The sequence below is a fragment of the Orcinus orca genome, chromosome 5, assembly GCF_937001465.1.
Source record: "Orcinus orca chromosome 5, mOrcOrc1.1, whole genome shotgun sequence".
Taxonomy (NCBI): Eukaryota; Metazoa; Chordata; class Mammalia; order Artiodactyla; family Delphinidae; genus Orcinus; species Orcinus orca.
The window spans coordinates 101,897,044-101,923,600 of record NC_064563.1 but is presented as its reverse complement, the minus strand read 5'-3'; the positions used below and the strand labels follow the sequence as shown (position 1 = coordinate 101,923,600).

The 26,557-nt window shown below is 36.8% G+C and overlaps 2 protein-coding genes across 5 annotated transcripts in view; one reads left to right on the top strand and one right to left on the bottom strand.

The window, feature by feature from the left end:
* The window catches only part of CMSS1 (cms1 ribosomal small subunit homolog), a 382,810-nt gene that overhangs the window by 99,781 nt on the left and 256,472 nt on the right, over positions 1-26,557 (top strand). The window lies entirely within an intron of this gene.
* The window catches only part of LOC101284504 (filamin A-interacting protein 1-like), a 202,414-nt gene continuing 186,229 nt past the window's right edge, over positions 10,373-26,557 (bottom strand). Inside the window, exons 5-6 of the mRNA XM_033433324.2 lie at positions 22,330-22,508; positions 10,373-12,127 (exon numbers count right to left, since the gene is read on the bottom strand). Coding sequence (XP_033289215.2) covers positions 12,055-12,127; positions 22,330-22,508 — 252 coding nt within the window. The 3' untranslated portion in view covers positions 10,373-12,054. The remainder of the gene's footprint in view (positions 12,128-22,329; positions 22,509-26,557) is intronic.

Sequence of the window (26,557 nt, the reverse complement as noted above, 5' to 3'; positions counted from 1 at the left end):
TAACGGACACAGGGTTTCTTTTTATTGCCAAATAGTAGTCCATTGCATGGATATACCACAGTTTTGTTGATCATTCATCAGTTGATGGACATTTGAGTTGTTTCTGTTTTGGCTATTTTGAATAATACTGCTATGAACATTCATGTATAAGTTATTGTGTGGACATATGTTTTCCTTTCTCTTGGATATATACCTGGGAATGGAATTGCTGGTCTTATGCTAATGTTATATTTGACTGTTTGAGGAACTGACAGACTGCTTTCCAGAGCAACTTCACCATTTTACATTCCTACTCAGCAGTGTGTGAGAGTTCCAATTTCCCTACATCCGCACTAACACTTGTTATGATCTGTCTTTTTTATTATAGTCATTCTAGTGGGTGTAAAGTAATATCTCATAGTTTTGATTTCCACTTCCCTGATGGCTAATGATACTGAGCATCTTTTCCTGTGCTTATCACCCATTTGTATATGTTCTTTGGAGAACTGTCATTTTAGATCCTGTGCCAATTTTTAATTGGATTTTTTATCTTTTATTGTTGATTTGTAAGTGACTTTTATGTATTCTGGATACAAACCCTTTATCAGATGTAGGATTTGTAGATATTTTCAATCATTCTGTGGGCTGACTTTTCACTTTCTTGATGGTGTCCTTTGATGATGAAACATTTTTAATTTTCATGATGTTTATCAAGTTTATTTCTTTTTGTTGCTTGTGCTTTTGGTGTCGTATATAAGAGACCATTGCCTAATCAATGTCATGAAGATTTATGCCTTTGTTTTCTTCTAACAGGTTTATCATTTTAGGCCTTATATTTAGTTAGCTCTTTGATCCATTTTGAGTTAAATTTTGGATGTAGTGTAAGGTATAGGATCCAACTTTATTCTTTTTGCTTGTGAATATTCCATTGTCCTAGCACTACTTTTTGAAAAGACTGTTCTTCCCCCCATTGAATTGCCTTAGCACACTTGGTGAAAAGCAGTTGACCAGCAACATGATAATTTATTTCTGTACTCTTAATTCTATCCCATTTATCTATTTCCACATCCTTTTGCCAGTACCATACTGTCTTGATTAATGTAGCTTTGTAGCAAGTTTTGAAACTGGGAAGTATCAAACATTCAACTTTGTTCTGCTTTTTCAAGACTGTTTTGGTTATTCTGAGCACTGTGAATTTCCATGTGAATTAGGATCAGCATATCAATTTCTGCAAAGAAGTCATCTGAGATTTTAATAAGGATTGTGCTGAATCTCTAGATCAATTTGGGGAGTATTGCAGCTTAAAAATATTAAGTCTTTTGATCCATGAACATGGGATGTCTTGCCATTTATTTAGTTTTTTTTTTAACTTCTGTCAACATTGTTTTGTAGTTTTCAGAGTATATCTTGTACTTCTTTTGTTTAACTTATTCTCAAATATCTATTTCTTTTTGATGCTATCATAAATTGAATTGTTTTCTTAATTTCATTTTTGGTTTGCTCACTGCTACTGTGTAGAAATACAATTGATTTTTGTATATTGATCTATCTTGTATCCTGCAACCTTGCTGAGCTTATTAGTTCTAGTAGTTTTCTCAGTGGATTTCTTAGGATTTGTTACTGCTATTATTATCATTGTATTAGTTTAACTTACAAAGTAAAAATGTTCTGAGATTGTTCATGTTTCCTAAAAGGCAAAACATTGATTTTATTTGATCTGTGCCTAGATCTAAGTTTTTATGATGATCTTGTGTGCTACTTTATATGTATATATCATCTATCATAGTTTTATATTTTGAAGAGAAACTTTATTCCACCTATAAGCTGTATTAGCATATATTAAAACTATTATCTGTTGAGATTTATACTCTTTTTTAAAATCCATTTAATGGAAAGAAATAGATGAACATTTATATGATTAATTGATTTTAAATGGAGAGGTAAAAGCAATTCAATGGGGAAAATATCAACAAATGTTGCAGTAACAACTAGATGGCCATAAGGAAAAGGATGTGAACCTCAAACCCTATCTCACATGAAATAAAAATTTATTTGAGACCAAAACATAAAAGTTAAAACTATAAAACTTCCAGAAGAAAGCATAACTCCTATGATGCAATACCAAAAACACAATCAACCTAATTATAAAGAAAAAAAAAAAGTGTTAAAGACTTCACATTTCACAAAGGATGATCTATAAACACCATTAATTTCATCAAAGAAAGTGCTCAATATTTTGTCATCCAGGATACGTGAATTAAAATCACAAAGAAATGAGATTTATAGTCTTACTGTAAAATTTAGAGTAGTTTAGAAAAGAAAAAAAATTATCTGTATCATTTTCTCTGAAAGAAAAAAGTGGCCAGAGATGGCAATGGGTCACAGGTTCATAATAGTTTTATCTCTTATTTTGCTTTATTTCTGATTCCCCAGAAAATTTCTAGGGACAATTTGGAGTTCATGAATCATGTCCTATTCCCCTCAATGGCAGTGCACTATCCAAATAAGTATCATCCCTTGTGTTTGGGGCAGCATAAAGAAAGTATATGCAGGCTTTGCTTTTAGAATTCTGTTACCTTTGATTCTTCTGTGGTCACTTTGTTCACTTCATCAGGTGACTACTGCAGATAAGTACAAATTTCGTTTGAACTGCCAGAGCTGCTGCTATTGCATCAGATCCCTGCTTCTGTAGCTTTTACAGCTCTGTCCTACTAGGAGATCTTAAGGACTCTCAGGGAAGGTGCTAACAAGTACATGAGTGGGGTCTGTGGACCTCACTCTGGAAGTGTTATCTCAGTGCTGTCCCCTACCTCCATCCCCACTACAGTCTCTGTGTTGTCTTTAGGGTCCTACACAAAGGCTTCTTTTCTTGTGGGTTTTAGTTCTTCATTATGCAAAAAACACAAAGTTACCAATGAGTAACTTGTTTCTGAAAGAAACTTGGAATTAACATGCATCTGAAGTTACTGAGAGTCAATTCACTGGACAATGTTTAGTAGCAAATACAACAAAAACAGAATACAATCTGAAACCCATACATGGAGCATGGCCAAATGAACTGCATCTCTAAAACGAAATAATATGCAGCCACTTTTTTTTATATAAGGTAGGAAGTTCTCCTTTACAAATTGCTGGTATATGCTTACAGTAAATTTTTAGAAATATATACAGAAAACTATTAACTACAGTTTACTTTTGGAGAGTAGGAAGTGAGGTAAAGTCAAAGGAAGGTGTTAATTTTCATTTTATATTTTTCTGTTCATTTAAATTTTCTAACTATTTTCTTGTGTTATTATTTGTTCACTTGTTTTTTAATTATTTCAAACACATATAAAAGTAGAGATGATAGTATAATGAACCCCTATGGGTCCCTCTTACAGCTTCAATAATTATTAACTCTTGGCCAGTCTTGTTTCTTCTGTACCACCCTACTGAAGGGTAGCAGACTATGCCACCCCAAAATGTCTCTTTAGCATAAGAATTATTTTGAGCTGATTATTTTGATAATCAGCAGATACAGGAGAAGTTCTGAAAACAAGAGTAGAGTTACTCTTTTTAAGGGAAATTTACTTTTATGAAGGAAATCTCTATTTGTAAGGGTGTCTCCCTCTCAGTACCAGAAAGAGAAGGATGACTAAATCACAAGAGAATCTTATCAGCAGAGAAGGCACCGACTTAAATCTGCCTACCAATCTTACCCTTGCTTTTCCTGGTAACTTCCCATAACTGGCTACCCCCTTCCCCACTCCTCTTCATTCTTTTGTCTTTAGTTGAAGATGGTATCAGTATTTAAGGTTGTGGTTTAAGTCATCTCATAGAGTTAATGGTTTTCCCCGAGTATATCCCATATATACATGAGTTATACATGTTAATAAACTTCTGTTTGGTTTTCTCTTATTAACCTGTCTTTGTTGTTTTTTAACATCTGTATTGGAGTATAATTGCTTTACAATGGTGTGTTAGTTTCCGCTGTATAACAAAGTGAATCAGCTATACATATACATATATCCCCATATCTCCTCCCTCATGCAGTCTCCTTCCCACCCTCCCTATCCCACCTCTCTAGGTGGTCACAAGGCACTGAGCTGATCTCCCTGTGCTATGTGGCTGCTTTCCACTAGCTATTGGTCTTACATTTGGTAGCGTACATATGTCCATTGCCACTCTCTCGCTTCGTCCCAGTTTACCCTTTCCCCGGCTCATGTCCTCAAGTCAATTCTCTGTGTCTGCGTCTTTATTCCTGTCCTGCCCCTAGGTTCTTCAGAACCTTTTTTTTTTTTTTTTAGATTCCATATATATGTGTGAGCATATGGTATTGGTTTTTCTCTTTCTGACTTACTTCACTCTGTATGACAGTCTCTAGGTCCATCCACCTCACTACAAATAACTCAATTTCGTTTCTTTTTATGGCTGAGTAATATGCCATTGTATATATGTGCCACATCTTCTTTATCCATTCATCTGTCGATGGACACTTAGGTTGCTTCCATGTCCTGGCTGTTGTAAATAGAGCTGGAATGAACATTGTGGTACATGACTCTTTTTGAAGTATGGTTTTCTCAGGGTACATGCCCAGTAATGGGTTTGCTGGGTCATATGGTAGTTCTATTTTTAGTTTCTTAAGGAATGACCATACTGTTCTCCACAGTGGCTGTATCAATTTACATTCCCACCAACAGTGCAAGAGGGTTCCCTTTTCTCCACACCCTCTCCAGCATTTATTGTTTGTAGATTTTTTGATGATGGCCATTCTGACTGGTGTGAGGTGATACCTCATTGTAGTTTTGATGTGCATTTCTCTGATGATTCGTGATGTTCAGCATCCTTTCATGTGTTTGTTGGCAATCTGTATATTTTCTTTGGAGAAATGTCTATGTAGGTCTTCTCCCCATTTTTGGATTGGGTTGTTTGTTTTTTTGATATTGAGCTGCATGAGCTGCTTGTATATTTTGGAGATTAATCCTTTGTCAGTTGCTTCATTAGCAAATACTTTCTCCCATTCCGAGGGTTGTCTTTTTGTCTTGTTTATGGTTTCCTTTGCTGTGCAAAAGCTTTTAAGTTTCATAGGTCCCATTTGTTTATTTTTGTTTTTATTTCCACTTCTCTAGGAGGTGGGTCAAAAAGGATCTTGCTGTGCTTTATGCCATAGAGTGTCCTGCCTATGTTTTCCTCTCAGAGTTTTATAGTATCAGGCCTTACATTTAGGTCTTTAATCCATTTTGAGTTTATTTTTGTGTATGGTGATAGGGAGTGTTCTAATTTCATTCTTTTACATGTAGCTGTCCAGTTTTCCCAGCACCACTTATTGAAGAGGCTATCTTTTCTGAATTATATATTCTTGCCTCTTTTCTCAAAAATAAGGTGACAATATGTGCGTAGGTTTATCTCTGGGCTTTCTATCCTGTTCCATTGATCTATATTTCTGTCTTTGTGCCAGTGTGACAGTACCATACTGTCTTGATTACTGTAGCTTTGTAGTATAGTCTGAAGTCTGGGAGCCCGATTCCTCCAGCTCCATTTTGCTTTCTCCACATTGCTTTGGTTATTTGGGGTCTTTTGTGTTTCCACACAAATTGTGAAAGATTTTGTTCTAGTTCTGTGAAAAATGCCATTGGTAATAGGGATTGCTTTGAATCTGTACAGTGCTTTGGGTTTTATAGTCATTTTCACAATTGATTCTTCCAATCCAAGAACATGGTATATCTCTCCATCTGTTTGTATCATCTTTAATTTATTTCATCAGTGTCTTATAGTTTTTTGCATACAGGTCTTTTGCCTCCTTAGGAAGGTTTATTCCTAGGTATTTTATTCTTTTTGTTGCAGTGGTAAATGGGAGTGTTTCCTTAATTTCTCTTTCAAATTTTTCATCCTTAGTGTATAAGAATGCAAGAGATTTCTGTGCATTAATTTTGTATCCAGCTACTTTACCAAATCCATTGATTAGCTCTAGTAGTTCCTGGTAGCATCTTTAGGATTCTCTGTATATAGTGTCATATCATCTGCAAACAGTGACTGTTTTACTTCTTCTTTTCCAATTTGAATTCCGTTTATTTCTTTTTCTTCTCTGATTGCTGTGGCTAAAACTTCCAAAACTATGTTGAATAATAGTGGTGAGAGTGGACAGCCTTGTCTCATTCATGATCTTAGTGGAAATGGTTTCACTTTTTCACCATTGAGAATGATGTTGGCTGTGGGTTTGTCATATATGGCCTTTATTATGTTGAGGTATGTTCCCTCTATTACTACTTTCTGGAGGGTTTTTTATCATAAATCAGTGTTGAATTTTGTTGAAAGCTTTTTCTGCATCTATTGAGATGATCATATGGTTTTTCTCCTTCAGTTTGTTAATATGGTGTATCACATTGATTGATTTGTGTATATTGAAGAATCTTTGCATTCCTGGGTTAAACCCCACTTGATCATGGTGTATGATCCTTTTAATGTGCTGTTGGATTCTGTTTGCTAGTATTTTGTTAAGGATATTTGCATCCATGTTCATCAGTGATATCGGCCTGTAGTATTCTTTCTATGTGACATCTTTGTCTGGTTTTGGTATCAGGGTGATGGTGGCCTCGAGAATGAGTTTGGGAGTATTCCTCGCTCTGCTAAATTATGAAAGAGTTTCAGAATGATAAGTGTTAGCTCTTCTCTAAATGTTTGATAGAATTTCCCTGTGAAGTCATATGGTCCTGGGCTTTTGTTTTTTGGAAGGTATTTAATCACAGTTTCAATTTCAGTGCTTGTGATTGGTCTGCTTATATTTTCTGTTTTTTCCTGGTTCAATCTTGGAGGGCTGTGCTTTTCTAAGAATTTGTCCATTTCTTCCAGGTTGTCCATTTTATTGGCATATAGTTGCTTGTAGTAATCTCTCATGATCCTTTGTATTTCTGCAGTGTCACTTGTTACTTCCCCTTTTTCATTTCTACTTCTGTTGATTTGAGTCTTCTCCCTTTTTTGCTTGATGAGCAATGGTTTGATAATGGTTTATCAATTTTGTTTATCTTCTCAAAGAACCAGCTTTTAGATTTATTGATCTTTGCTACTGTTTCCTTCATTTCTTTTTCATTTATTTCTGATCTGATCTTTATGATTTTGATTTCTTTATGATTTCTCTCCTTCTAACTTTGGGGTTTTTTTTGTTGTTCTTCTTCTTTCTCTAATTGCTTTAGGTGTAAGGTTAGTTTGTTTATTTGAGATATTTCTTGTTTCTTGAGGTAGGATTTTACTGCTATAAACTTCCCTCTTAGAACTGCTTTTGCTGCATCACGTAGGCTTTGGATCATCGTGTTTTCATTGTCATTTCCAGATATTTTTTGATTTCCTCTTGATTTCTTCAGTGATCTCTTGGTTATTTAGTAGTGTATTGTTTAGCCTCCATGTGTTTGTATTTTTTACAGATTTTTTTCCTGTAATTGATATCTAGTCTCATAGCATTGTGGTCAGAAAAGATACTTGATACGATTTCAATTTTCTTAAATCTACCAAGGCTTGATTTTTGACCCAAAATATGATCTATCCTGAAGAATGTTACATGAGCACTTGAGAAGAAAGTGTATTCTGTTGTTTTTGGATGGAATGTCCTATAAATATCAATTACGTCCGTCTTGTTTAATGTATCATTTAAAGCTTGTGTTTCCTTATTTATTTTCTTTTTGGATGATCTGTCCATTGGTGAAAGTGGGGTGTTAAAGTCCCCTACTATGATTGTGTTACTGTCGATTTCCCATTTTATGGCTGTTAGCATTTGCCTTATGTGTTGAGGTGCTCCTATGTTGTGTGCATAAATATTTACAATTGTTATATCTTCTTGGATTGATCCCTTGATCATTATGTAGTGTCCTTCTTTGTCTTTTGTAATGGTCTTTATTTTAAAGTCTATTAAGTCTGATATGAGAATTGCTACTCCAGCTTTCTTCTGATTTCTATTTGCATGGAATATCTTTTTCCATCCCCTTACTTTCAGTCTGTATGTGTCCCTAGGTCTGAAGTAGGTCTCTTTTAGACAGCATATATACGGGTCTTGTTTTTGTATCCATTCAGCAAGTCTGTGTCTTTTTGTTGGACCATTTAATCCATTTACATTTAGCGTAGTTATCGATATGTATGTTCTTATTACCCTTTTCTTAATCGTTTTGGGTTTGTTATTGTAGGTCTTTTCCTTCTCTTGTGTTTCTTGCCTAGAGAAGTTCCTTTAACATTTGTTGTAATGCTGGTTTGGTGGTGCTGAGTTCTCTTAGCTTTTGCTCGTCTGTAAAGGTTTTAATTTCTCCGTTGAATCTGAATGAGATCCTTGCTGGGTAGAGTAATCTTGGTTGTAGGTTCTTCCCTTTCATCACTTTAAATATGTCACTTCCTTCCACTCCCTGCCACTCCCTTGTGGCTTGCAGTGTTGCTGCTGAAAGATCAGCTGTTAACCTTATGGGGATTCCCTTGTATGTTATTTGTTGTTTTTCCCTTGCTGCTTTTAAATGTTTTTCTTTGTGTTTAATTTTTGATAGTTTGATTAATATGTGTCTTGGTGTGTTTCTCCTTGGATTTATCCTGTATGGGGCTGTCTGGGCTTCCTGGACTTGACTATTCCTTACCCATATTAGGGATTTTTTCAACTATAATCTCTTCAAATATTTTTTTAGTCCCTTCTTTTTCTCTTCTTCTTCTGGGACCCCTGTAACTCCAATTTTGGTGTATTTAATGTTGTCCCAGAGGTCTCTGAGAGTGTCCTCAAGTCTTTTCATTCTTTTTTCTTTATCCTGCTCTGTGGTAGTTATTTCCAGTATTTTGTCTTCCAGGTCACTTATCCATTCTTCTGCCTCAGTTTTTCTGCTACTGATTCCTTCTAGAGAATTCTTAATTTCATTTATTGTGTTGTTCATCATTGTTTGTTTGCTCTTTAGTTCTTCTAGGTCCTTGTTAAACGTTTCTTGTATTTTCTCCATTCTCATTCCAAGATTTTGGATCATCTTTACTATCATTATTCTGAATTCTTTTTCAGGTAGACTGCCTATTCCCTCTTCATTTGTTTGGTCTGATGGGTTTTTAGCTTGCTCCTTCAACTGCTGTGTGTTTCTCTGTCTTCTCATTTTGCTTAACTTACTGTGTTTGGGGTCTCCTTTTCTCAGGCTGCAGGTTCGTAGTTCCCATTGTTTTTGGTGTCTGCTCCCAGTGGGTAAGATTGGTTCAGTGGGTTATATAGGCCTCCTGGTGGCAGGGACTGGTGCCGTGTTTTGGTGGATGAGGCTGGATCTTTTCTTTCTGCTGGGCAGCATTGCATCCAGTGCTGTGTTTTGGGGTGTCTGTGACCTTATTATGATTTGAGGCAGCCTCTCTGCTAATGGGTGGGGTTGTGTTCCTGTCTTGCTAGTTTTTTGGCATAGGGTGTCCAGCACTGTAGCTTGCTGGTTGTTGAGTGGAGCTGAGTCATAGCATTAGGATGGAGATCTCTGGCAGGGCTTTCGCCGTTTGATATTACATGGGGCCGGGTGGTCTCTGGTGGAACAATGTCCTGAACTTGGCTCTCCCACCTTAGAGGCTCAGGCCTGACACCCGGCCAGAGCACCAAGTCCCTGTCAGCCACACGTCCAGGTATGCAGGGAGTTTCTTGCCTTGGGAAGAAACTCCTTTGGAAGTCTGAGGTCTTCTGCCAGTGTTCAGTAGGTGTTCTGTTGGAGTTGTTCCACATGTAGATGTAATTTTGATGTATTTGTGGGGAGGAAGGTGATCTCCATGTCTTACTCCTCTGCCATCTTGAAGGCGCCTCTAACCTGTCTTTTATTTCAGTGGTCTTAGTGAAGAACTCAAAAGGGTAGAGGGGGAATTACTTTTCCTTCCCTATACTATGCTCCCCAATCTGGATTATTTTGAAGCAAATCCCAAACATCCTATTATTTCATTTTTTAATATTCTCAGAATATATCTCTAAAAGATAAGGTTTTGTTTTAAAATATACATCACAATACGATTAACATACCCAAACATGAGGAATAATTCTTTCATCTTGTGAAATATCACAGTTTTCAAATTTCCCTGATTTTCATATTTTCTGTCTATCTCTCTTTTTGTCTCTTACAGTGTCTTCAAATCAAGATTCAAATAAGATCATGCTTTGCACTTTATGGAAATGTTTAAATTCCTTTAGCTTAAAATTTCCCCTCTATATTTCCCCTGTACGTTGTTCGTTAATGAAAGCAAGTTGTTTGTTATACAGAATTCTCACAATATTGATTTTGCTGGTTGCACCTTTGTTGTCATTTTATTATTTTGTTTTGTTTTCAAATGTGTGAGATATACATATATATATATATATACACACAGAACTTGACGAAATTTAATGTTTTTATATTAATTCAGTAGTGTGACATATATATGTCAGTATAAAAACATTTAGAAGCAGTAACAAAGAATAACACATTTTTATTTTTGCCATCAAAAAGCAGGGAACCTTATTTACAAAACAAACAAACTCACAGACAGAGAACAAACTTATAGTTACCAAAGGGGAAGGGGGAGAGGGATAAATTAGGAGTTTAGGATTAGTAGATACATATTACTATATATAAAATGGATAAACAACAAGGTCATACTGTATAGCACAGGGAACTGTCTTCAGTATCTTATAATAAACTGTAATGGAAAAGAATCTGAAAAAGAATGCATACGTGTTTATACACACACACACACACACACACACACACACACACACATAAAATCTGAATCACTTTGTTGTATACCAGAAACTAACACAACATTATAAATCAAGTATACTTAAGTTAAAAAAAAAAAAAAAGCAGGGGACCTTTGGGCAGCCGTCTCCACTAAAACCAACAGCTTCTTTGAAGTCCCCGTAGCTGCTGCTACCAGTTATAGTACTCATGTTAGTGACTGTGTTTGGAGAGAGTAATACACTTATTTATTCTATAAATATCCATTGGGCACTCTCTTCAAGGGGCTAGGGATACAGAGATAAACAAAACAACATGTCTCAGCTCTTGAGGAGCTTATACACGAGTGGGAAAGAGAAGGCAGAAAAGAAGCCATGATAAACAGGCTTGTCCACCTCACCTGTACTTCCTAGTGTGGGTGCCCAGTGCTTATCCTCCTGATTCAGTACACATCTTCTGTTACAAGGTTCCAGAGAACATTGGTTCTCTTTCTTCACCATACATATCTTGTTCTCAGAGCTGGACTCCTAAAGTCTTGCTTCTTCATTTCTGGATCAACTGTGTCATAGGGCCTATTTCTTATTTATTGATAATACTGAAGTAATTATTTAGATAGCTAACCAGATGGGCTTGAGCTTTGCAGGTTTTCGAGGTCTTCACCGTTCCCTATTGTATACAGCCAGCCTGCTCCTGTCATTTACCTTACCCTGCTGGCCCCTGAAGGCATTTGAGGCTGCAGCATCCTCCCCGCCACATGCCCTTTTATGTTTTGGATATATTTTAAATGAAAATAATTGTTAATAAATACACCATCGACAAGAAAGTATGAATTAGCTATCACCATTTAATAAAAGCAGAACTTGAACATTGTTTCTGAAACATTTTGGAATTTGGGTTCATCTGAATTGCCTGCGATTGTATGTTTGTCCTTTTTTCCCTCTCTCACCCTTGTATGGTATATCTGAAGTCCAAAGAAGCTAACCAACTTTCTTTGGGTTCTTTGCATGCTTTGGTGAGTTCTGAGCGTTCAGTCATGGTACAAGAAAAGTTCGTTCCGAAGCTACAAACCTCTTTGGATTCCTGAGGCTTCTTTCTGGAACTGGAAGTGGAAACTGAGTGACTGCCCCACATGTTCCCTAACAAACAAAATAAAATCAATTTGAAAAATACAGGCTTATTCAGAGGAGACAAGGAGGTATGTTTCAAGATTAAACCCTTCCAGTCTAGAAGAGAATTCATTTCTTGCCATCCAGAGGTTTTTTTCAGGATGAAGTTTTATCTGATTTGCTCTGCTTTGTTATTGAGGCATGCCTCACTTAGATTTCAACACAGGTGAAAATTAAGGAGTGATTTTTTTCCCCCTTCCAACATTTTTGTTATTTTGTGCCTCTTTGTTTATTGATAAAAATCTTATCTTTCAAAGGAATGTTGAGAGTAAGCCACTGAATTCTTCTACATGAAGAAGCCACGGGGGTTCTCCATCTTTGTCTCTGCAAATAAACACATAAAAGACCATTCATTTAATCTAAGTGCTGTCCTAATGGCTTAATGCTATCATGTTTGGAAGTATGTGTATAAAACAGCTGGAGTGTTCTTGAGTAGATTATTAGCTGGAATTTGATTAATCGACAAATCTGTTTAGAGTAAGAAGTAATTTGACATAAAGCAAATGACAGTTGTGCCCCACAGGGAAATGGTCTTTTTAATTGCCACTTATATTTGGTCCTCACTAACGGGCATTACTGATAAATATTGCATTTTGAGATCTCTCTGATATCTTTGAAGGAAATGTTTACTAAACAGTGTTGTGACAGCCACACATGATTCTCTTTTTTCCTAACTTTTTTCTTTACATATATATATATATATACACACACATATGTGTGTGTGTGTGAGTGTGTGTGTATATATATATATATATATGTGTATATATATATATATTCCAGTGTTTGTTATGGCATGAAATGCCTTGAATGTCATATGTACTCAGAACAAAAAAAAAGCATAATATAAAGTGACAAACTGTGAGGTAGAAATTAATTATTTTGAAGAAAACACGTACTCAGCCTCATAAATCCTGCAAATATGTTTCTTCTGAAACATCTTCTGAAGATATAAATTACCTGTTCACCAGGCATCTCAGATATTTCACGCTGTCATCAGGAAAGTCATAGAAATAAATGGGAAAATACTATGGGCATAATGTATTATGCATGATAAATAGGGAGGATACATGAGGAAGTGAGAATTGGCGAGTAGAAATTGAGTTGAATAGGAGAAATTGTTATGGAATTCTCACGTACTCCTAACCAACCAAATTATTAAAGGGGAATTTGACAAAGTGAACTTTGGATTCCACAGTGTTAAACAAATCAAACTTGTCTTTGTAAGGCCAGTACTCTAAGCATTATGAACTATTGCCAAATTCGTCATGTGGTGGGAAAGGTGAGCCAGGATTCTGAATTTGGACTCTTAAGTCTTGTGTGGGATTATACAGAGAGAGGAGGTTTCAAACCTTTCAGAGAAAGAGCAACAGAAGCAGTGTTTTGGAACATCAGTGATGATAAGCCATCTGAATTTGTCGGGGAAGAGGAAATATACTGAAAGAGGAAATATACTGAAATTATATTGACAATGGCAAAATATTCTTTCAAGGAAATGTTATGTTTGAGTATGTTTTTGGTGATATGTTAGAATTTTTTTTGTCAGAAGTAACACATCTCTAAAACCAAAGCTTAAGTCAGTGGGAAAGTCTGATTCATGTTACGAACATTCACTTTACATACTTTTTAACGTCATGTTTTAAATGAGGTCAGATTCAAGTTTAGTCCCAGGCAAAGTTATGAAGTAAGAAATGGGTACTCTCCTTCATTACTAGTGATAGTATAAATAGTCTATTTATAGATGGCAATTTAGCTACAGTTTTCAAAATCCTTAAAAGTTTTATAACTTTTGACCCAGCAATTCCACACCTAAAACTTTATTCTAAGGCAACAATCAGGAGGGTGTAAAAATTAACTGGAGTATGAGGCTATTCATCATAGTGTACTTTATAAAAATGAAAAAGTAGAAGGAATCTAAATGCCCACAATAGTGAGCTTGTTAAATAAATTACATCTATATGACACAGTAGCATTCATGTACTTAAAAATTACGGTGTTGAGGAGTAGTTGGTGATTTAGGAAAATGTTCATGATGTTTTTATTAGTGAAAATGTAGGGTACAAAAACTATGCAAAGTATGAATTGAGAGAGTTATTTTTAGCTTTTTAAATGGTTAATGTTTCTTATGTTTTTTAACTTTAAAATCCATTTTTGAATCATTCTCTCCTCCAGTGCCTTGACCCATCCTGTTTTATATCTACTCTCTCTAGGATAATCCCAAAGCTCTCAAGCTTATTTTGCTTCCCCTATCAAAATTGACTTCTTTTATATACTATTCTCCAAAGCTGGGCTAAGTGAAAAGAACTAATCCAGAAGCTAATTTATGAGAAGATATTAATGGAAAATAATAAATTAAAATGTAACAACTTTTTCTACATTTTAGTCATTTATTCAACAAATATTTATTATACTTTTCCATGCTCTTGGCCCTGCAGAGGAACTGTGAACAAAACAAATCAAAAACCCACTTAATCCCTTTAGGCAAGAAGATGTGATTAGTGTGGGGATCTTGTGACACTGGCAGGCCCAAGGAACAGTGGAGTCTTTTGGTGCACTTAAAACCCATCATTTTGCGTTGAGTCTTAACTTTGAGTATGTGGTAGGCTGTGCTTTTCATAATATCATTGCATTAACCTTTCTGTTTATGCTTCCCAAGGGGGAAATAGGTCTCCATGGTTTAGGGGGAAAAAAAGTTTTTGAGTACTATAGTGTCCAGCTCGGTGTTACAGTGTTAGATCATTACGACATTCAGCCAATACCCCTACTCTGAAGCAAGTAAGATACAACCAGGCCTAGAGAATGATCCTTCATTTGTGCCTGCTCTGTATTCTCAGTTGTCATTGCATCTGTAACACAACATTGCACTTGTTTTTGTGTCTTTGTTCCCCATACTGAAGGGTATGTCCCTTGAAAGCTTTTATTCATCATCACATCCTTAGCACCCAGCATAGGGTCCAGTTAGGTGCCTTCCTGGCAATCCATAAAATGCCCGGTGGTGTGGCACAGAGTATACAAATGAACTAATTTGAAGAAAGGCAAATTTGAAGAAAGATGCTAATGCTTACTGAGTGTCAGACACCATACTTAGCACTTTTTTAGGCATTATATAATTTAGTAATTGTAAGAACTTGTGAGATCCATATCATTTTTTTTAACAGATAGTGAAACTGAGACTTACAGAAACTAAATACTTTGTTCAAGGTCAAATAGCTAGTAGGACCAGATGAGAGGATGGGACCATGCTTCAAACTCTTGTTGGTTCTGACTCCAGGGTCTATGCTTTTAGCTCCAATACCCTACACCCTTCCAAGGAAAGGCCTTTCTGTGCAGTGATATTTACTCATCATTTGTGCCAGGCATCTCCCATTGTAATGGCTGGCCAAAGCCATTTGGCTTCATCTTCTCATGAGAAATAATATACATTTGCCAGGAAAGTTTACCTACAAGTTGCAAATTCAGGATACAGCTTAATTCTAATGTTCCACCTTGATTTCCATTTATGAGGCAAAATTTTCTATTTTGATATGGTTTAATGACTCTTCTCCCTCTTTACATTTTATAGTCAGATGGAACAGAAGTTTGAGGTTGCCTTTCCACATTCAGTCTTTGGCTTCCTGTTTTATAGGGCTGTTAAGCTAGTAGCTATGAGCCAGTTAGATATATTTATCCAGGGCTTACTGTATGTCCTGCATTCTCCTAGGGCTATGCGGGCTGTTGGATAATTACAGTCCTTAATATCCTTCTTGACTGACCTTTTATAATGTTGCAACGGCAGTGTCAGTACCACAGAATGAACACCTGAATCATCTGTAGATTACTTTATGAGGGTCTTATCTTTTCAATTGTAATTATGTCTTAAATTTCTTTGGATTTCCCACAATACCAAGCACAAGGCTTGAGCACCTAGTAATGATTCTGGGGAGAACAGTGCCGAATATGTTATCAGGGGAGCTAGCTTCTGGTCTGGCTCTGCTGCTGTTTAGCAGCAAGATTTGGAGGTTTCTAGCTGAGTCTTGATGGGCCTCACTTTTCACAATTCAAAAATTAGAGGGTTGGTCTAGATTGCGAGGTCTTTTCTGATTTAAATTTAGGATTCAGAGATCTCCATAATTCTTTATGATTATCTGATAGATTGATTCACTGTGGTGGAATAAACAGGAACAGAAAAGTTGTAAATTTACCTGCATTTACAAAGATGATAAGTTCAGATTTGAATATGTGACATTCAAGAAACAATAGGATGTACCTAAATCTAGATATCCTTTAAGAATGGAAATACTACAGACTTGGATTTGAAGCTGGTGGTTGAGGTGCTGTCATTCTCACTGACCTCTTTTGATAGTGTGGGTTAGAGTCATAGGCTTGAAGTAAAAGTTGCTTATTCGTAACAATCACATAATCACAGATTTTTAGATCTGAAAGAGACACAAATGATGTAAGCCTGTCCTATTTTTTTTTTACATACAAGATTGGAGAAATGGAATTTACCCAGGGTTACACACGAGCTGCAGATCCAATCTGCAGACCAGAGTCCCCTATCTCCAAGTTCCCAGTTCATCCTTCACTGTGCTCGTTATGTTTCCTTTTAGACTGCTTTTTAACATTTGTAGTATTCTTTTGTGAGCAGTAAATTCACTAATCATTGTATATACACATACACACCCAATATTATTTGTAAAGTTTAGTTCAGCTTTCTGGGAAGGAACAGCAATAAAATAGCATCATCGCTCTATCCAAATTTTAACCTCTATAATTAAATGGTTTTGTATAGAAACCACTGAATTGTGCAGTTACAAGGGTATGGTTTTGTGACATCTGTTGAAAGTTAAGTTATGATGTACAGTCCTAAATGGGTTTTTTGGTATCCTTGTGAGGTAATCGCTCTGCATCCCTACCCAGACCCTATTAGGTCTGAGGTATATGAACACTAGGCTGATCACATTGTGATTTTCTGTAGAATTATAATATCAAAATATGTGTTTGTGGTGGTCTCCATTTTGTTCTAACAAAGAACTGGATACCAATGACAAAGGTCAAATGGAGATCTGGCATCCATTTCACAACTTGCAAGACATAGCCTTGAGAGTATGTAATACATATAACTCCTTGCCAGAAAACTGAAAGGAAATGATTGCATTTGAGTACAATGCATTCTACAACAATAGTTTAGTGTGCATGAAATTTAAAACTGCTGGCTTTCCAAATATGATTTTTAAAAAGTAGACTTAGTTTATTTATTTTTAAAAAACCTTATGCCCACTGTGTTATGCTTCATGGGATATTCTTAAAAGCTGAGGTTTAAGACCAAAGAAATAGAAAATCCTAATGGCAATAGTTGCAAGATATTGAATTCTCTAGTAAAGTACTCTAGTTTAATGTGTTTATTGAGTTCTCCTGAATGTTTTATTTTCATAAGTATTTCATGTATTATATTTTTGTACCATACTGGTGCCTTTTTTTCCTACCTATCATGATCTCATAGTGCCCTGGCAGCATTAGTATCAAATCATAAAGTCTACAGTGGTGTCTCTGTTTTACACATGCACAAATGAGTTGGAGTTTTATGTCAGTGATGAACACATCTACCTACTTCACCTAGGATCTAGCACAGGACCTGGCATGTAGCAGGTATTTAGTTAATTGGGGGGTTTTTTGTTTGTTTTTAGTTTGGGGTTTTTTTGTTTTTTGTTTTAGTGAATGAATGAGTGGCAAGCAGCACTAAATAGCTAACTAGTTAGTTAAACTAACTAAAAAATTAGATAGATTAATACACTTATTCATTTATATATTTAAATTTATATATTTATATTTCAGGGGAGTATCCAAAGCCTCTAGAAAGAAGATTTGATGTTTTTTGAGAGAAGCCTTTGATAGTAATCCAATATACTCAGTTAACAGGAGGGTCAAATATAGCTCAGTGTTTCACTCACCTTTCCTGATGCCCATCTAGAAAACAGGCCTGTCATAGTAGAAAAGAGTTGATGATGGAAATCTTTCTTTATAAAGTTGCTTCCGCCAAAGGGACGGGGGAAAGACTTTGTTCTTTACTAAGGACTTAGTCCAAGGTATGGTCAAGGCAACAACCCTTGAAGCTGGGTCCCTGCTGACTTTCCTGCAAAGACCCTTCTGCCCCCTGAGCCACTATGCTATCTAGTCACACCTGCTTAGGACAGGAACAAGAAATTAATTCTGCCTGTGACTCCTTCCTTCCTATGTTGCTCTTGAGAAGCTACCATTTGAAGTCCTGCTTTATGAAACCAGAATTAACAGTGCTAACCTACTTGGCCAAGATATTATGAAAAGTAATTTAAAGCTTTAAAAAAATACATAGTTGAAGTCATTTTTAGACAGAGTTGCCATACCAATATTTGTTTCCCACTTCAGTGGTTTCAAGGCCAGAAATGCAGTAATATATATGGTTCGTATACATGGTTTGTTTTAGTGTTCTAAAAAAGAAAGCATGGTTTCAAAAAAAGGAAACTTTTTTTTTTTTTTTTCCTTCACAGCCTTTTCCCCCATTGAAACTGAAAAAGGAAAAAAATTATGCAAGCTTTTTTGAAAGTACAGACAAAATTGGCATTTCACTTATGGGAAAATTTTGCAAAATTGCACTGACTAAAAGTGATTTTTGTTTTGGCTTTCCTGTGAAGCCATCCAGAAAGGCCAAAAATTACTGGCATTGCTTTTGTATAAAACCTTTCACATAGACGCCACTTGTAATTCAGCCAAGTACATAATTCAGGTCATCAGTGACACACACATCCACACATTGGAGCTGGTCAGTGAACAGAAGGTTGTCATGAAATGTCGCTATAATTATTTTATGGACAGACCAAACTGCACAGATTACAGCGAAGGAAACTTTGCATTAACACGCTTGGGAACAGGGTTTCCTGAGCTGTTCCCTGCCCCCACCCTCCTGCAGTGGGAAAGCCAATTGTTTACTGATTACGACAGCGACATCACTTGGCAAACATTTTGGCCTAAACTCAACGTGTGACATCAGTCTCCTTTAGGGTTTTCCACATAAAATGAATTCTCCGAAGAAAACACAGAAATTGAGCCTTAATTTGAAATCCATTATTACACCCTCTAAGGTCTCATTAACTATCTCAATCATGTATTTCTTAATTTTTATTTTCTTTCCAAGTAGATATTATCTAACACTAAAAATACAATCACTAAACTTTCACAGTATTTTTCAGAGTTTCAATCAGATAGTCCTTTAGTTATATTTACTCAAACCACGTTTATGGGGGTTATGATATTCTTTCTTTCTTTCTTTGTACTGAGGGTCACTGATTCGGGAGTGGCTTACATCACTTTGTTTGAGGAAGGAAGTAAACATTATTCTTTGACTCCTTAGAATAAATTAGTCTTGCTTTTGTGAAGGGTGGCTGCATGTTTGAGAGGAAGTACTCTCACTAAAGTTAGGTTTGTGTTCTGTCATTTCTTGTCAGAGAATGAGACACATGAATGGTATTTTACTCTCTTGTGTAAGCACCTCCTCTGTATATATTTATCTGAAATTATTAGTTTCCCCCACCTCTTTGTTAGATGGTGTTCATTTAGTATTTTTATGCACATGGCCTTAAAGCAAGTGGAAGTCAGTTATGCCTCATGAGGCCCACAGTCTCCCTGCTACAAGCAGGGGGGCAGGAAGGGCCAGTGCACCAGCAGTGCCAAGATATGGGAATTGTGATGTACAGATGGAGCCGGAGAATTGTCTGTGTATCATTTGAGTCAAGAAGAGCCTTAGCATTCTCACACCCGAAGAGTTCCATCTGGAAGCTGTTCCTGGGCAAACAGAAATAGCTGAATATTCCCATATCTTCTGGAGTGGCTAAACAGGGATTGAGAATCACTTCAGTCATTCCTATTTTTTGGTAATGGTTTGTTTACTTTCATTTTTCTTCAAGACAAAAAACCTTTGCATCCTATATGGCTAAAAAATGTGATCTTTTAAATTCTCCCTCTTAAACTACTTTGATACATGTAGAAATACCGTTCTTAATATACTGATTCCTTGGTGTACAATTTACATTTGTCCCACTATTTTCCTTTTCCTCTAGCCCGTGGCCTTTGTTCCTAGTGCTCTTTTGTTCTCATTTCTCAGTGTTGTTCCTCTTTGCTCTCTTGATTTAAATAATCTTCACCATCTGCCTACCAGCTTTACAGTGTTACTTCTGGATAGCCCTCCTCAGCCTTCCTCCAGAAGATAGTAGAGAGACAATGGTGAACATTAGAACTATACCACCAACAGCCTTTCACATTTCCACCCTAAATCTGTATCCTCTTGCCTTCTCCATTAATGTGGTTAAGCCCCCGGGGCAGGGACCTCCAGTACCTCATTGTTCTATGGCAGGCAGCACTCTGACGATGGTCAATAAATGTTCATAATAATGAGAGATGAAAGGAAGTGTCCGTGTTCAACAAGTTAGTGCCAAATAAGTTTTGGAGGCCAAATGAGGCCACAGGTGCCAAATCACAAGGGTTCGAAGTAATATTTAATATGACATTGTCTCATTGAATAGCAAATCCTATAGTGTAAGGTCTGAGCCAAATCTTCCCTTGGTGCCAGACTTCTTTTGCTCCTTTAATCTGCCCTGAAGATATTTCAGGTTCATGAGAGGCAAGGTAACAAGACCCGCTCTCTATGTAATGAGTAGAAAACAAACCCCTGATGAATGTAGAAAAAGAAACTGGATGTGAGGGCCATTGAATCTCTAGTGCTCTGACGACTACCATGAAGTGCACTGAAAAGAAATGAAAGTTTGCCATTAGCGTAGCTATTATGTAACTTTGATTACCTAGTTAAAATATGAATTGTAAGTAGTCAAATAAAACAGTTGAGGCTACTAGTATTTTAGAAAAGGGAACTCACAGTAATTTTTTTTTCTGTATTTTTCTGTGATTGTTAGAATCTAGCATCATTAGCTCTGTAACTCATAAGAGAAGTATACATGGAATAACAAAAGCGACATGAAGGTCCAGTAAAAATTTGACATTACTAAGATTGGTTATTTTCTATCTTTGCAGTATTAATAGAGAGGAGTCATTGTTCTTTCAATTTAATATGGATGTTAATACTTTCTAAGGTAATTCAGAACAGAGGGTCAAAGTTGAGCAAAATAACCTGCTTTCCATATGGTAATAAAATGTTTACCAACCATTTTCTCCCTTTTTGTAGCCAAGCTTCTCTAAATACTAGTTCACATTTTAAGCTTCTGTGTTCTCATTTCTTATTTAGTCTTCAAAGTATTGCAATTTGGCTTCTGCCTTCACTGTTTTATTGAAAGGGCTCATTAAGTTCTTCAGTATCTTCCTTGTTGCCATCTTGGGACATTTGGTCATCCTTTTCTGTATTATCTGGTGCTGTTTGCTCACTCTTTCTTGAAAGTCTTCCCTTGCTTGGTTCCTTGCTTTCTCTTCTAGTTGTTCTAATCCTCCACCATTCTTCATTCCTTCTCAGCTTCCTTTCTTGACCCATTTTTCTGGAGGAAAACCCTAATTTGATGGGTTGTTGTGTTGTTTTCTAGAGTTCCCATCTCAAAATTCTCTCCCCTCACCACACCAACACCCATAACTTCAGCTATCACTGGCTACAAATACACGTCACCAGCCCAGCCTTTTCCAGACCTATATTTCTAACGGTGGGTTGTCTGTTTAGACACATCCTTCTCCCCACTGAACATTGGAATACACCAGGTACTTCATGCTCAACTTATCTAAAACAGGACCCCCTCCATCTTTTGAACTATCTCCCCAACCAGAAATCCTGCAACAACAAAAAGCTGTGCCCCATTCCTGCTTTCTGTACCTTGGTGAAGAACTAGGAGTATAACTTCCTGTTTTCCTTGCTCTGCTCTCTAGTCACATTAGTCACTAATTCATATTGACTATACGTCATAAATAATTCTTATTATGCCCCATCCTCCCTAACCCTATAGCCATTGGAACACATACCTGCCCCTGTCTTTCTTCCGTCTTTCCTTAATGGTTCCTTAAGAAAGCATCCCTGATAACTCATTCTCCTTCTCATAATTTGTCATTTGCTCCTTCTTGCCAACAGTATAAAATCCAGCTGCTCATGTCTAGCCTTTCCTTTTCTGACACCCTGTGCTGTAGCCATGTGGAAAGCTTTAGTTCCCTCAGTACCCATACTCTTCTCTTACCTCTATGCTGTGGCACTTATTCCTGCCCCTGCCTTGTATGTGGTCTCCATTCTTGTTTGCACAGGGACTAGACCCGTTACCTCCTCTCTGCAACTTTCACAGGGCACTCCCTTGAAGAATCAGTTGCCCAGCATTTATGTTTCCACAGTCCTGTCACACCCAGTTATTCTTGCATTGTATTGATATTGTTTTTAAACATATCCTTTTCCTCACTCTTGGCCATGAGATTTTTGAGACCAGAGGTTGTCATATTTACCTTGTATCCCTGTATCCCTTGGTATAATGCCCAGCGCATAGTGAGAGGTTAGTAAGAATTTGCAGAATAGGTCACTGTCTTGTCCAAAGTAGCCTTACCTTTCACGTTCCTGTTCTAGCAAGCTTATGAATTCATCACTCTTCTCCATGTATTCTTTATGTTTTCTCTTTTCTTCCTCCAACTCTAATATGGTTTGCCTGTGAGATTTTTCTACCATTAAAAGCTGTTCCAGGATTCGTCTGTGAGATTCTTTATGTTTTTCCACGACTTTGTCCAACTACAAAAGAAAATACATTAATAGTCTAAGTACAAATCATTCATAATACTGCCATCTCTCCCTCTTTTAGAAATATCCAAGTTTTAACAAATTAATTCAACAGTGGGTTTATGATTTCCTTGTTTAGTTTTTTATCATTACTCTTGTTAATTGATACTTTTTGATGTTTCAACACAAATGTAACTTTCTTACTGTCTTTTTTTTTTTTGGCCGCACCACGTGGCTTGTGGGATCTTAGTTCCCCTGTCATCATTTTTTTTTTTTTAACCAGAAAGAAACATTGGTTCCTCTGTAAATATCTGAACAATTTCTCCATACCCCCTTTTTGCTACTTCCTTTTCTCTCCAGGGAAACCATATCAGAGAAATGATGGAAAGTAAAGGAATCCTTGTACAGTGTTTGATTCTGCCACTTCCCTAGCTGCCCAGCCCTCCCTAAAGTACTCTGCTCACGTACATCTCTTGGATCCATGGTCTGTTTTTCAGTGCATTATTCATAAAGGTGTTTGTGTATTTTTTTCAAATTCTTGTTAATCAATTCTGTGTTGGTATAGACCTGGTGTAAACACCAAGTCCTTTCTGGTTTCTGTGGCCTACTTATATCTCTATTATAAAACAATTACCCCGTGTCTTATTTACTATTGTCTCCTCTGCTAGACTGTGAACTCCCTGAAAGCAGGGCCTACATTCTATTTTTCTTAAATTCTTAACATCTAATAGAGTGCTTTGCTTATAGTAGGTGCCCAGTATATGCTTACAGATTGAAAACAAAATAAGCAAGCAAGGAATCAAGAAAGAAAAGAGGGAAGTAGACTGATTAAAACAAAAGTGCTTCAGGATCTTTGACCAGTGATAAATTAAAATCCATTTAAGAACATGGTTTTTAAAGCATGTGACTGTCTAGATTAGTTAAATACTAAACTATAACTGATAATATTGGTTGATTTTGCCCTTTGCCTTTATTGTAAAAGACTGAAAATTTGTGACCCCGAATTTGAAGCCAGTTTAAATCATACATCCTTAAAAAGCACATACTTAACTAGGAATCCAAAGCACAAAAATGGCCAAATGATTTCAGAAAAAGAAGGGAATAAAGGTGTCCCAGCATACAGAACCCAACTGACCTCTGAACGCTTAGGCTGGTTGTCTAGTTTTCTAATATGGGTTTATAATGGTGCCTTAACACACACAAAATACTTCATTATGTCATATAGGTGATGATTTTTAATTAATGTGACTAATCCTTTTGTGGAAGCTGAAATTGCTAAGTTGTATTGCTTGCTGGCAGAGTCACTTTTAACTAATGACCATCCTCTGAGAGGGAGGTTGTAGTGTTAATTGTCCTGGGTCTCAAGCAACAACAGTTCTCTGAAAACTTCCAGTTGCCCAAACACTAGACTGCATTATATGGGAAATTCAAATCAACTGCTTTTAGAATTTGAGAGTGAAATAGTAATAGAATCAGCCTTAATTTAGGGAGCTTGACGTTTGACTTAGAGAAACATTCAATTTATCACAAGATCGGCCCTAGAATTAATAAATAAATAATTATAATAGGTATTTAGTAAAGCATAAATGAATGACTAAGGGAGGCTTCATAAAGGAAACTTCCTCAGATAGCTTCTTGTAGTTGTATGGATATGAATATTAAACTTAGTTTAGCCCAAAAAGAGAAGGTTTAGTTAATCTACGATTGCTTTCCATTGTGTTTTTCCTCCTTATTTTGTTTGCTTGTTTGTTTGTTTGTAGGGAAAAGGAAGGAAGGTTGGAAAGAATCATTGCCCGTTGTTACATAATCTCCTAAGGGCTCTCCCTTCCTTCAGCCTCACCCCCATCCAGCCTGTCCTGATCAGTGACAGCACAATCTTCCACCAGTGGGATTACTCTACTCTCCTATTCAGAGCTGAAAGGTTTCTCACCATCTGGCCTCCTGACACTTCCACCCCATTCTCATTCCATACCTTCCCGTTTTTCTCACCCAGCCTTTAGCCGCACCAGACTTCAGGTAGTTCTTAGAACACACCGTGGTGCTTCAAGACTGCTTTTTTCAGTGCCGGGACATATAAACCTTTTTCCCCTTCCACCCAAAACTTTTCCTGTTCTTCCTTTATGGCTTTCTCTGGTCACTCCTGAGTAGAATTATTTGTTTCTTCATATCAGTGAAATGTTTAATTCTCTGGGTTTTCCTTCTCTCACCTTCCATGACTCTTGAAGAATGGCCTATATTTACTGCATGCTGTTTGGTGCTAAGGACCTCATGTTTGTCAACAGCAGAAATTGGAAAGGTGTCAAATAGGGACCTTGCAGAGGGAAAGTTCCCAAAGAAAGTGTAAGTGATTCTAGATATGTTTTAGCTTATGCTTGAAGTTTTATTCTGTGCCTTCGTTTCTCCATACCCAAAATGCCTCTTAGAAAATATGCCAGTTATTCTTAATTCAGTCTCTTCTTCATTCCTACAGATCAAATGATGGACCTGAGCTTGTCTGAACTCATTTCATTTTCCACCAATTGTGTGTGTGTGCTTGGCCAAGCCACTTAACCGTTGTGTACTTCAGGTTTTTCGATTATAAATGTAGTGGTTGGCCTTGATTTCTAAGATCAATTGTATTGCCACAGTTTTCTCAAGGCCACAACTATTTATTAAGCGTCTATTATGCTATATGCATTTAGTACTATGATAGTTGCCATGGGAGAATTTTAAAGTCTCAATGCTTATACTCTTACTAGGCAGATAAGATATACACACTAAACAATTAGGAGCAGTATAAGGTGGTGTATCATTAAGCACTAAGGGACTATCAAAGAACCACTGCCCCTTTTTGATCTAGCCCCACTTGTGGATTGAATGAAGCCTGGGGAAGAAAACAGGAAGACTCAGTCACTTTAGGGAGTGTCAGGGGAAGAAAGATTAAAAAGATAACTCATTAATGTTTACTGTGCAATAACAAGCTTACCATTTTAGCCTCCCTGATGTCATATCCTACCCGCAACCGCTAATACAATCCAACTCCTTGCCTAGGATGAAGGAAGTCCAATGTGTTCCAATAGGTTGGATTCTCCCGTGGTCAAAAAGAATGAAGGACAGAGAGATCGTCAGTCTTTTTGCTTTTGGTTGCTTAATATATGTTTAGGAAAGAATAATGACCTTTGTTTTAATAGCTCCTGAGTCACAGACCACCCTAATTTGGGGCTTTGTCTTCTTTCTGAGCTATGGCTTTGGTTCTCTTTGTTCTTTTTTGTTGGCTATTTGAAGATTGTCTTTTTCTTTGATTACCCTGAATATACTAGTAGAGATAAAGCTGGTTCAGACAGTAGAGAAATTATTTAGCTGTTTTAGTAGATCAAAGTTAACCAAATATGCTATTCATAAAATGCTCCATCTTCTTCCCTGTCTTTACTGAAACCTGGTTTTCCTGGATAATGCTAGCATCCTAAAATAGAGACTGCCCATTCTCACACTGCCTCAGTATCTCAGATACTGGAAATGGGGGCATGATTCTTGTCTCAGCATGACCCCTACCGGACTCTTCTGAAAGCCCTTCCTTGTTTTGCTGTCACCCTGAATGGTGATAGTCCTGTGTCATTCTTATTCAGTCATCTACTGAGCTTCAGGTCACTCTCACAATATACCTCTCAACTGTCCATCTTGGTAGCATTCTGGGTGTGCCAGCTCACCCAGCCATGCTCAGAAGTGAAAAACCAGAGGCTATACTGCAAAATGAATATGTCTTTTGGTTCCTAGCACTGGAAGATTGTGGATTACAGAAGAGAAAGATTGAAAATATGTGGAGCCAGAAGCTAGTCTGAGGAAATTTCCCTTTTTAGTTCCTGGCTTCAGGATTTCTCTAGCTGCATGTAAAGCTCATCCATGCACTTAAGAGTATGCTAGATATTTTATCTAATGTTTTTATGTATTTTTTAGTGATATGATTTCATGATATGTCATCCACAATGTTTCTGAAAATGGAATTTCTTTATGTTCTACTTGAGTAACCCCTACTCATTCTCTGGAACTTGGCTTTCCTGATTCTTCTATCTCAATTCGATCCC